At 35.0% G+C, this 12,590-nt stretch overlaps 1 protein-coding gene across 4 annotated transcripts in view; it reads left to right on the top strand.

The window, feature by feature from the left end:
• The window catches only part of LOC136036112 (PDZ domain-containing protein 2-like), a 36,208-nt gene that overhangs the window by 5,963 nt on the left and 17,655 nt on the right, over positions 1 to 12,590 (top strand). For 3 of the 4 annotated variants that reach the window (XM_065718126.1, XM_065718125.1, XM_065718127.1), the window contains exon 3: positions 560 to 1,502. In XM_065718126.1, coding sequence (XP_065574198.1) covers positions 560 to 1,502 — 943 coding nt within the window. Of the gene's footprint in view, positions 1 to 121; positions 198 to 559; positions 1,503 to 12,590 lie in introns of those variants that run through there. The other variant, XM_065718128.1, reaches the window with a different exon arrangement.

Below are 12,590 nucleotides of genomic sequence, written 5' to 3'. Positions count from 1 at the left end.
CTATTGCAAGATTAATTGTGCTCAGACTGCAATTAATTCCTATCTTTGTGGTGTCAGGTGTTATCACATGTGGTTTCTGGTGTTATCAGAAAAAGACACCTGGATTCAAATCCAAATTATTGGATGTTAGTTGTCAAGAAGCTCTAAGCTTCTGCAAATAATTCTGAAAAGTAAGGGAGGAAACCGAGAACTGTGAGGTACATAAATATTAAAAACAATACAAAACGAAGAAAATTAAGTAAAAACAACACAAAATGAAGAAAATTAAGTAAATACAACAAAAAACGAAGGAAATTAAATAAAAACGGACATTTTTACTGCAGAGTCTTCCTCAGTAGGAAACAGAACAAGTACACAAGGAGATGAAATAAACGTAACAACAAATTATAATAATATGAAAATGAAGAGATGGGTTTCTGTTGACGGATCTCTGTAGTGAAGTCTAAATACTGAGATTTTATTCAGTTTTTGTTTAGTGTTCTTATCTATGATTTATAAAGATTGCACCTTTTTTTCTATTTTTATCGTTTCGAAGTATAACTGCAAAACTTTCTTCTAGATTTCAGATCATGGAGCAAACAAGTGGGAATGAAGCTGTCAACACTACGACGGAGTAGCTCCAGAGAGGTTGTCAGTGAGACCAGCCACCCCAAGACAGCTTTCGGCAACGCACTAAGTCAAATTTCAAATAGCAATAAGGTGAAACAAGGTCAAAGAAGCTGTTCCACCTCAAGGCTAGATGCTACTGGTTATTTTCCAACAGATGACCCCTGTGACGGATTAGAAATTTTCCTAGAAAAGAAGCCGGTGCCTCAAAAAACAGTGAGCTGTGAAAATATAATAAGCGAACCAAGTCCAAAAACGACATTTCCCTACTCTTTTATAAGGTCACGACCACCAAGTCAGCTAAGAAGTGCTTCTACACAGTGCATACAAAATCTGGGACGCGAGCAGCTACGAAAATCTTGTCGTTCAGAAAGCGACGACAGCGGCTTTGAACCATCCGACTCAAGCTCCATTCATGATTCCGACCATAGTGAAAGCTCAGACCGCAGAAAATCGAACGAATCAGACTGCAACATAACGCCTGTCAAGTCCTCCTACCGCAATAATACCGTAAGCGTATCTCAAAGACATCAAAACCGTGCAAAATCCGAGCCTCCTTCTGAAGGTGCCAAAATAAATACTTCAACTTACCCCCTGACGCCTATTAGTTCTAATATTAGCGGTTTTCAATCAGTTCAGCCTGATTTCTTAACGGGACAGTCTGTTATGAACTACCCTTTGCATACTTTCACTTCCTGCTCAAGTGAGCCATCCAGTCACAATAGCTCTTTCACCTTACCATGCTCTCCTCAGCGGGAATTTAAGTTGATTCGACTGACCCGTCAACCAAATGGCCCCCAGAAACTTGGTATTTATATTGCAAGTAGACAAGGAATAAATGGGGAAACACTCGGCTATGTGATAGCTAGACTTGAACCAGGCGGACTAGCAGAGAAGTAAGTTTTTCAGCCCAGTCTTATTTTTTCTTTCTTAGAGTGAAGTTAGCAGCATTAAATAATATCTTTTAGTTTAGTGCTTTCTTGTTGTGTGCTTGAATCGTTTTATGACGAACGTGAAGAGTAATTGTAGCCTACAAATTCTTTGACGAAATAATTTTTTATAAAAGTTGAATCATTAATTTTAAAGTTTTCAAGTTCAATTCTGGGCAATAAAGATATGTTAAGGATTTGTCAAAGAGAAGGGTAAGTAATGGGGGGCGTAATAAGTCAACTCGAGCGGAACGTTTAACACCATTAATTTTGTTTTTTTTTTATAACGGAACGTATTCGTAAGGCATCAGGGGGGGGGGAGATTTTCTTTCCTGGAAATGTTAAGACTAAGTGTCTTCCCGATAAGCTTTTTTTAGATCTCCCAAGTTAATAGAACTTGAAGGAATATTTCTATGGTCCAAAGTAAAATTGAAAAAATGTTACCAACCTCTTACCTTCAACCCTAACTTGCTTATGAGATTTAAACATCTTAGGAAGACACGGTATTTCAAGTATGTACACTTTTATGTTTTGAAAATAAGCCCGAGTTCTACGTCTCCCAAACCATAGGCTTGGTAAGATGATTCCGTGGAATTCAGCCAGGTTCCAAGTCGAAATCTCTAGTTTTCCTCTAAAATTGCGAAAAGTTGCGATAGAAAAACTTCTTACGTGTCCTGCTGCATAAAAAAAACCCATCTAAACTAAAACCCTAAAAAAAACTAAAAATGATATGGTAGATCTGGGTTTACAAACAGCCAAACAACAAGATGTGCTAATTGTTTTGATACTCCTGACTCAAAATCATTTCAGCACGCTCGATCAATATCTACCCTTAGTATAACTTAAATGAAATATAAAATATATTTGAATCATCATGGTCCCTAGGCTAGCAAGAGTCAAGCAACTCTTTATATATAGCTTTTGATAGAACTGTCAATTCCTGTTACATGCAATAAAAGCAACGTACAAACTCATCTTGACTATGGATGTTCTCGCTAAAATAATTTTTTTTTTTTCAACTGCAGTAGGGCCGAAACTGATCCCATTCTGGGTAGGACCGTCAATAGAGCCCATTATTCTTTTGACTGTTTCTATATTGGAGGACACATGATAAATATAGAAAGAGGTTACCAGAACTTAAATCTTCCGTCAAAGAAGCCATGAAGTTCCACTTAAAGAGAAGAATTTTAATTCTGCCATTTCCCAACATGTTTATGATAGCTCTGACCAATTTGTTTGAGAATACCTCCATTATTCCCCCCAATAAGAGGTTCGCACTACTTTTCACGGAGATAGTTCGAAACAAGAAATGTATCCACCGAAAAGCTGCCCTTCATAGAATTTCAGGGAAACCTTAGCCTAATTCGCAGTGCTCTGATTAACTCTGAATTTTTGTATTTTTCACTGCATCGTATTTCATAATCTGGTGAAAATTCATCTACTCCAAATCCTGGACATAACCAAGATTGGCTCTGAAAAAAATTTATGCTGAATAAAATTTCAAAGGGAAATTTTATCGTCTATTCTAAATCTGTTTTTTATTCAGTCATTATTTACAAAAAAATTATTCTTCCCTTTTGTTCTCTTGTTTTTGAGGTTTGGCTGTTTTTCTTTTTGACGATGGCTGAGCGGAGGTTTTGGCCGAGATATCCTTCTCTTTTCTTACTGATTGTAAATCACATCGCTTGCCTACGATTCTTTGTATTTTCATATTCAGGCTTCAAGATATAGCCTAGCTCAGAAGCGGTAATTTTGACGACACCTGTGTCACATCGTTTCCATGCTTATTTTCGTCAACCAGGAACTTAGCTTATGGTTGATAGCTACCGAAACTACCTCAAAACTATCAAATTGTCGTTTCCTGGAAAATTTATCAGCAATGTTCGCCCTGGGTCTCATAGAATGTCGAACTAAGCCTTGGATCACGCACAAGGCCGTGTCCATGGGGGGAGGGTTAGATGGTTTGAACCCTCTCCCGCCGAAATGTTTGTCTGACTCGTAAAAACGCAATAAAAATGTATATAAACAAATTTGTTTTGGGATTTTTCCAATTTTTTGTGTGTAAACCACCCCCCTCCTTCCCCCCGAAAAAAATCCTAGTATAAAAACACCCCCCGAAATAAAATCTTGGATACGGCCCTGGTCTTGCATGCATTTAAGAAACTTTGATGATTTACGAGTTTAGCTTTATTCCTAGTTAACAGAGACAAATCTGACTTTTTTGGCCACATACGCGTCAATTTTATATTGTTTTACGCTTCGACTGATTTTTCAACATAATGAAAATGAACTCTAAGATCACCTTAGCAACGAATATTCAGACATCAAAAATACGACAGGACCTGTGTCATATCATAGTTGATTGTCTATTTAATAAAATTTTGTTATGTGAATTAATTTGAGATATTGAATGACCTTAATATTTGACCACCAAATGGTTTCTGTGTTCAATGACCTGCTTAAATGAGCCACTGTTCCCATTTCACATCTTTTTCCATAGTTTTTGCGTTAATATTGCTGTATGAATAGCAATTGCGGGCTTAGGTCCATGGCTTGTGCACCATTTAACTCCTCCTGTCGGTCACCTGGGTCCTGTCTATTCGCTATTGTTAACAGAAATGGACTAAAGAAAAACTACAAATAGGCAATTTAATTGGAAACAACGAAAAGGCTGATATTGTGATGACCAACCAGGTCACGAGCAGAAAAAAAAAAACAAACTAGAATATATTGATCTCATCTCCAGTCTAAAAACAACAAAATAGTCCAATGTGTTAGCTTCTAACTGTCTTTGTTCAAAATAATAGGATAAGAACACAGTCAAATTTGTCAAGAAATTATAGTTCAATGCTCTCATTGACAAACGGAATTGCCTGAAATCGGCTAAAGAAAAGTGATTTTACATAGTTTTGTGAGGACATACTGTATTCTTGTAGGCTATATTAGCTACCGGAAACTTAATTTTCGCATTTTATAGTCTTTGTGGTATTTAAGTGCTAGTAATGTACACTTAATGTTTCAATAGCAAATTTGTGGTTAACAGCAGATTGACATTTAAAGCTGCCATCTATCAGAAAATTAGTTCTATCAGAAAACTGAAGTTTTTCTCCGGTGAAAATCCTTAGGTGGTATATTCTATAGATCCTTATGGAAATAGGACCTGAATAACCAAACACAATTGAAACAGACTGAGATCAGAATAACATAGCGAGTTGCGTGTAATCCGATGCTTAAAATCGTGTGTTTTCGGACAGATTCTAGATTTGATTAATCTTCACGTTTTTTAGATGTTTTGCGGTATTTATGAACGGTTGCATAAACAGGAGCAATCCTTAAAATCTATCCTTCAGTATCCCTTTGGATCACTCCTTCAGGTCAGACCTTTAGTGACTCATCTGATCTAATTGTTTCTCCTAATTTCCTTTAGCTTTCCTATAATTCTTTCGTTTATTACCTTTTCCCCTTCCCTCTTAAGAAGTAAAATTTTTACTATGACGTTGGGAGATTTTGGCATGAGCTTATGAGCTTATCTGGACAGGGGATAAGTATGAAGTCATTCTTTAACATTTTTCCGCTATTTTCTTCCCTTCTTGAGAAAGTTTTGTAAAATAACGTTTAAACACCTTTTACACCAAAGAAGATAATTTATTTCAAGGTTTAACCTTCCCACTTCCCCTGTGTAAATATATTTTAGTCCCTTCTAAAATTTCGGCTGAGTGAACTATTGGACGAGTGAAGTAGCAGTATTGCTATTCTACCTTCGACAGTTTTAAAAGAAAAGAAGATAAAAACGGTTCGTACGCCTTTATCGTGAGCAACATTGAGTACTCAACTTTTAAAAAGATTACAAGAGAGATACCGTACGCAATACGTGACAGTTTTCCGGTGTATCCGCTAACCATTTCCTTTTCCCTATGTCAAATTGTTGTTTTCCCTATACGCTCCAATGGCTACCTTAATTTGACATCGTTGCCCTGCATTATGATTTCTAACCATTCCGTTAATTATCAAATTTAAACCCCGCCAAGAACAGGTTGTTCGTAGGCTGTCGAGAAGCAATTTAGAGTTTAGTATATTTTGTTTTGCTCAAATTTTTGCTGGATTTCGCACGTCTTAGACACAACTTCAATTCTTCCATTTTTAGGATAATTTTTTAGTTAAAATACAATAAAACTTCATTTGATTAAGCTGATTTGTTTGAACTAAGCTGCGTCTTCAATGTTTGTTTTGAGTGTCTAAATAACAGGCAATCTAGAAGCATTAATACATTTCTCTGTTCAAACAGAATTATTCTTTGAAAAAATCGGAAAAAGGTCATAGTATTTTAATTAAAAAGAACCAGCAAACTAGCTAGTTCATGCTTCTTTGAAACCATGTATAGTGTTTTACAGCATTATTTCTTTCACTACGGTGAGTTAAGCTCAGTTAACTACTGCATAGGTTTTCAATGAATCTAGGAGGTTTTAGGCAATATTTATGCGATATGATCACTCTCTTGCAAGGATGTATCCAGGATTTTTTTTTTGAGGGGGTAAGATATTTTTTTGACGCATCAAAATTTGTTTATATGCATTTTTGTTGCATTTCTACGAATCTGACAAAAATTCTGAGGAGGGGGTCACACCCCGTAATCCTCCACCCCTGTATATGACCTTGCTCTCTTGCAAGTAGTTTAAAGACGTCGTTTATAAAAAACTCTGCAATCAGCATCAAAACGTCAAACTTCAGGTCCTCAGCGACCTGAACCAGGCTTGTTTTGGCTACTAAATGGGAGCATTTTTCCCAGCACGCACTATTCTGACCACGGCTGTAGTTAGAGCCTGTTACTGCAGGAGCTCAAGTGAAGCCTGAGACGTTTTTGAGAATAAAGTCAGAGGTTGCAAAAGGATAAGCGTTAGACTATAGATTTATAGTGAGTGAGCGCTCAATCTAGCCCTATCCATCTTTTAGATTTAACTTTTTTCGTGGTCCAGCCCCTCCCCCGGACTAAACTCGTTGGTGAGCCTCTGTTTGTAACAACCAATCAAGGCTCATTGACAATTAAATTTAACTAATACCGAGATTTAAATTGCGCTAATTTGGCCCAATCAAACTTTAATTAGAATGCTCTGATTATTCTTTAAGAAACTCTGATTGGCTCAAATTAGCCGTAGCTAAATTCCAGTAATGGTAATGTATCATTGTGATTTTGCCTTAAGCCACCTTAAGAATCAGATAAGATACTGGGAAACGGACTGAACAAACTAATGTCGTCTACTCAATTTAGGGAGTAGTGGCATATGTTTTTGTTTCATCAAAAATGGCACATAACAATTTTCGAAGCAGTTTAGCCGACCTCAGGTCCTGCATCCATACCTCCAAGGCTCTAGTCTAAAGGAAGGGACCTAGTGCGTGGTCCCTACTAGCACCAGGTTTTTGAAATCTTCCGAATGATGTCATTGAATTTTATTGTAGGGGTGTTCTTTCTTTTCCACTTTTATCTGATTTTAGAACCGTTATCCCATTATACTTAGCTTATCAATGACCATGTTCTGACTGTATACAGGACTCTTCAATCGGTATGACAAACTTGGCAAAAAGAAAAAAATTTGGAACATGTAAAATAAATGATTATGTGTAGCCAAATTATAATAAAAATGAAGATAAAAAATGAAGATTGATCTGTATCTCTGTTCGTGGTAAATTGCCTTGTCGTTTTTGCTAATAACTTGAGTTCAGAGGTTTGGTGTCTTGAGTTGGTGACAAAAAATGATATCACTCTCCTTATTTGCTTGATTATTGAGACTCTTTTTCCTTGATTGTAAGGTCGAATTAGGAATGTTTGCCTTAACAATGCAAATTTTTGTTATTTCAACCATTCCAATTGATCGTTTTGATGCTTAGTATGTTAAACGGTATCTTTGGATTTTCACCGAGAGTGTTAGATCATTTGACTGGAAAACCCACTAAACAACAATATCTTTGATACTGGCTTCCTCTGCAACCAGTCTATCATCGAGTTCTTAGAATCAGAGCTATGACATAATAATTTCCAAAGAGATATTTAAAATAATAGTTGATTCTGGATAATTACTCGTTAAAATAAAAGTTAATTCTAGGTAGTTACTCGTTAAAATAAAAGTTGATTCTAGGTAATTACTCACGATTCCAGTCCCACTAAAACCTGCTTCATTTACAAGGAACGAGCATGTTGAATTTTGGAGTGTCTTCAACCCATTTTTAGGAAAACATATTTATGTACTCATAATTCAAAGACAACGCCCAAAACTTCTTTCATCCCCCTCCCATGACTACACCAGTATTAGTACTAGAGTTACGTACTAGACTGATGGAATCTTGCTGTAGGGCCAAAGGCGTAAAGATGGGACTGGAGGAAGGGACAGAGGTCTGCAGGATATGGGCCATGTCATATGATTGGGTCATAGATTGCTCTGCCTCTTCATTTCCTTTGGTATTATTTCCCTCTATGTACGCCAATACAACTTGTCAAGGCCTAATACTTTACTTCCGCAAACATAATATGCAGGCATAATAAAATAATTGTAGCATATCTTGAGTCTTCATTATTATGTTCTGTGACCAGCCATTTTACAGAATATTTAAACATCCCCAGGGGCTATTCTGACTTATCTTGCGCCTGGGGCAAAACTTGATTTGCCCCCCCCCCTCCTGTCTCCCAAACATTTGCAGGCCAATTTTAACAAAATTTATACTTTTTAGAAAATTTCTTCGATTGGCCCCACTACTTTGTTTTAATAGAAATAGAATTACAAAATGATTAAAACCAGATATATATATATATATATATATTATGAAAAGAGAAATCACCAATGCAACAGCACAAACACACACAAAAAAAAAAGAGAGACAGAAGGAGAAAAGGAAGACTGTTTTCCTAAATTAGTGATTAATATTAACCAGCACTTGAATGAGGCCTTAACCCTACTCATCCATATATATATATATATATATATATATATATATATATATATATATATATATATATATATATATATATATATATATATATATATATATATATATATATATATATATATATATATATATATATATATATATATATATATATATATATATATATATATATATATATATATATATATATATATATATATATATATATATATATATATATATATATATATATATATATATATCCTTTTTTGGTATTTTCATTTGAGAAAGAATCGAAAACATTAAAAATGTACCCCCCCCCCCGATTTTAAGAAAAAATATTCTACCCCTACTCCTTCTACTTTTTTGTGAATTAAGACCATTGATATTTATCCCTTTTAAAAGGAAGCTCCGTATTTTGGAACCATTCCAGAAGACTGGAGGGATCAGTGTGAGACCGGAAAGTTTCTTCCTTTTTCACACTATTTCGGTAGGAAACCGTGGGAGCCAACAAGTTTGACAATTTGAATACATCGCCCGTAAATTTAAAGAATAGATGACAATTAGCACTACTAATTACAGTTGAGAGCGGTGTAATTGTCCAACATGTGGTAACTATGTTTGACAGTGTACTTCTGTTTGCAATACTTCATTGGAGTTGTATGCTTCATCAACGACTTGGAAGATTAAATATCAAGGAGGAGGAAAAGAGTTAGATGTAGGCTAGAATTTAAAGGTTTAATGAACTCTTTGGAGGTCTGAAGCAAAACAAAAATATGAAGCGCAAAAAATGATCAAGAGCTGATAAAATATGTCTGAAAATGACTTATAAAATAATAACTTGTAAAATAATGAAATTTATGATTTTCATTATTTTTAATCATTTATTTTTAGTCACTATTATTTTCATTATAAATTTTCAGTATTTTTAATTAGTCATTATTTTTAATAAGTCAAAATAAGTCAAGCTTAAAATTCACATGGTACGTTTTATTCTGGATCGTTGTCTTAGCCATGGATAATTTCAGTTGATTAGCAGCTTTGGATGAGAAATAAAATTATTTCCTTCCTTTATGCAGGGGTACAAATTCACGAAAAATCTGGAGGAGACAAAAAACATTTTTTTTTAAATCTAAGGGAGGGCAATTTGTTTGTTTCTGTTTTAATCAATTAATACAAAAATAAACGGAATTTCTTAATGAAAATACAAAAAACCTTATTTTCCCAATTTAGAGAGAGGAAAAAAATGACCCTCCCTCCAATCCTACCTTCGTGTGAATGTTTATTGAATAATTTGTTTATGAATAAACCTTATAAGCAATCTGCTAGAATTAATGAGTTTTTACAGTAGTTTTTTCTTCAGTCTCGACTATTCTTGAGATACACTAAATATTCAGAAAAAAACTTGAATCCTTTTAAGATTAAATAAAAAAACAAGTTTTTTTAACTGAAAGTAAGGAGCGACAGTAAAACTTAAAACGAACAGAAATTACTTCGTATATAAAAAGAGGCTGCTTCCTCATCAACGCCTCGCTCTTCACGCTAAAGTTTGACTCTTTCTCTCAATTCTTCTTTTTAAAACAGTAAAAAACTTAGCGTAAAGAGCGGGGTGTTGATGAGGAAGCAGCCTCCTTTTATATACGAAGTAATTTCTGTTCGTTTTAAGTTTTACTGTCGCTCCTTACTTTCAGTTAAAAAAACTTGTTTTTTTATTTAATTTCTGAACGTTTTTGAATCAATGCATATTTTGATTTTGGCTCTCCGCAGAGGAATAATCAAAACGAAATTTGCATATTTTTTTTTTTTTTTTTTTTTGGCTCAATGGCTTTCTCATAATTTTGATCGAATGATTTTGAGAAAAAAAGAGCGGGGGACGAAGCCTAGTTGCCCCCCGATTTTTTGGTTAATTAAAAAGGCAACTAGAACTTTTAATTTTTTACGAATCTTTTTATTGGTAAAATTTTTACGTAACTTATAAATTAGCTTACGTAAAGAACTTTTGTATTCTCATGTTTTTATTACATATATGAGGGGATTCACCCCATCGTCAGTACCTCGTTCTTTACATTAAAGCTTAAATTTTATCCCAATTCATTAAGAATGACCCCCTGAATCACAAAAGCCGTAGAATAAGTAGTTGAAATTACTGAAAATACTTTAGCGTAAAGAGCGAGGTATTAGAAGGAGGTGAGCCCCCCATATGGGTAATAATTTCTGTTTGTTTTAAGTTTTATTGCTGTTCCTTACTTCCAGCTGAAAAAGCTTTTTCCCTTTTATTTTTTAATTGTTTTTTTTTAAATAATGCCAGTAAATCCTGCTCTCCCTTCATGGAAATTTTCTTCTCCCATTACAAATTCTCGAAGGAAAGTTCCCTCAGCATATCCCCCTCTTCTCAACCCCTCCCCCAAACCAAGAAAATCCTCCTGAAAACGCCTGTATACTTCCCAATAACCATTACTATATGTAAGCACAGGTCAAAGTTTGTAACTTGTTGCCCCTCCCACGGGGACTGTGGGGGAGTAAGTCGTCCCCAAAGACATAGTTATAAGGTTTTTCGACTACGCTGAATAAAATGGCTATCTCAGAATTTTGATCCGTTGACTTTTGGAAAATAATCACCTTGGGAGGGGGCCTAGGTGCCCTCCAATTTTTTTGGTCACTAAAAAAGGGCACTAGAACTTTTCATTTCTGTTAGAATGAGCCCTCTTGCAACATTCTAGGACAACTGGGTCGATACGATCACCCCTGGGAAAAAGAAAAAAAAAACAAATAAACAAATAAACACGCATCCGTGATCTGCCTTCTGGCAAAAAATGCAAAATTCCACATTTTTGTAGATAGGAGCTCGAAACTTCTACATTAGGGTTCTCTGATACGCTGAATCTGATGGTGTGATTTCCGTTAAGATTCTATGACTTTTAGGGGGCGTTTCCCCCTATTTTCTATAGGGAAAATAGGGGGGGTTGTGGAGGGGGTTGTCCCCTCCACAATCCCTCCCTCTTTACGCTAAAGTTTGACTTTTTGCCACATTTCTACTTTTTAAACCAATTAAAAGCTTTAGCGTCAAGAGCGAGGCGTTGCGGAGGGGACAACCCATTTCATATACGGAGTAATTTCTGTTCGTTTTAAGTTTTAATGTCGCTCCTTACTTTTAGTTAAAAAAACTAGTTTTTTTTTTTATTTAATCATATATAAGGCATCAAAAGAATCAGTGATTTTAGGACGGTGGTTGATTGACTTCAGAGATAATATTTCAAAATATTACCTCACTTGTTCTGAACGAGAACTTTATATTTTTTTAATTTTTACAGAAGGGGCATTAACTGACAGAAGGGATCAGGGAGTTTTACAGAAAGGAGTTCCACAGAAGGGATCGATTATCCCCCTTAATCACTGCATAGACTATAGTAGAAAAAATGGATTTTTTCGCTAAAATTGGATAAAAACCAACTTGTCAATGAGCCCAGTCTTTTTTTTCTCAGAAAATAAATTCTTGTCGCCATAAAGGCCACCTGGGCAATTTAAGCTTAGCTTTCAGTAGTCAAACTTTTTTTGAACATTTTCATAACTGGGCTAACCTCCAAAAGAAGACTCCAATCATCTCTATAATTTTTTTACAAAAAGGCAAATAATTTTGACACGAAAAAATCTTCTAAAGCCGGCTGAGTTATAACACTAAATGGTAATGTGCAGTCTCTGTAATTGTATTGCAGTTTAAGGTAGTGGTAGTGCCAACCTTCAAGAAGGGTATGTACTTAAGTAGTTGCTCGACTTCTTTTTGTGGCTCCACAAAAGATCACCTAACCCCACAGGTGTAAAACTCGTTATATTAAAATAAGAAGAAAAAAGTGCTTCTTCAAGTAACGATGTACCTTATGTTTTTGCTTCAAGGCAAATGACAATTTAGTTGCCAGATGGATTTTGCATATTAAACGTTAATTTTTCTGGAAATTTTTTAAATTTTATAGTTAAGATAATGCAAGATAAGAATAGTTGTTGGTATTCAAAGTAGCCTATTTGCGGTTGTATAAAAGTTAAATCTCATAGCTTTGAAGGTTAGCTTTTTATTTTAAAAAAATGGGCTTATAAAAATAAATTTAAAATTTATTTATCTTTTGTCTTTTTCCTCATAATCAGATT

This window comes from Artemia franciscana, chromosome 15, assembly GCF_032884065.1.
Source record: "Artemia franciscana chromosome 15, ASM3288406v1, whole genome shotgun sequence".
Taxonomy (NCBI): Eukaryota; Metazoa; Arthropoda; class Branchiopoda; order Anostraca; family Artemiidae; genus Artemia; species Artemia franciscana.
Note: the sequence above shows the minus strand (reverse complement) of the source record. Positions and strands in the feature narration are given on the sequence as shown.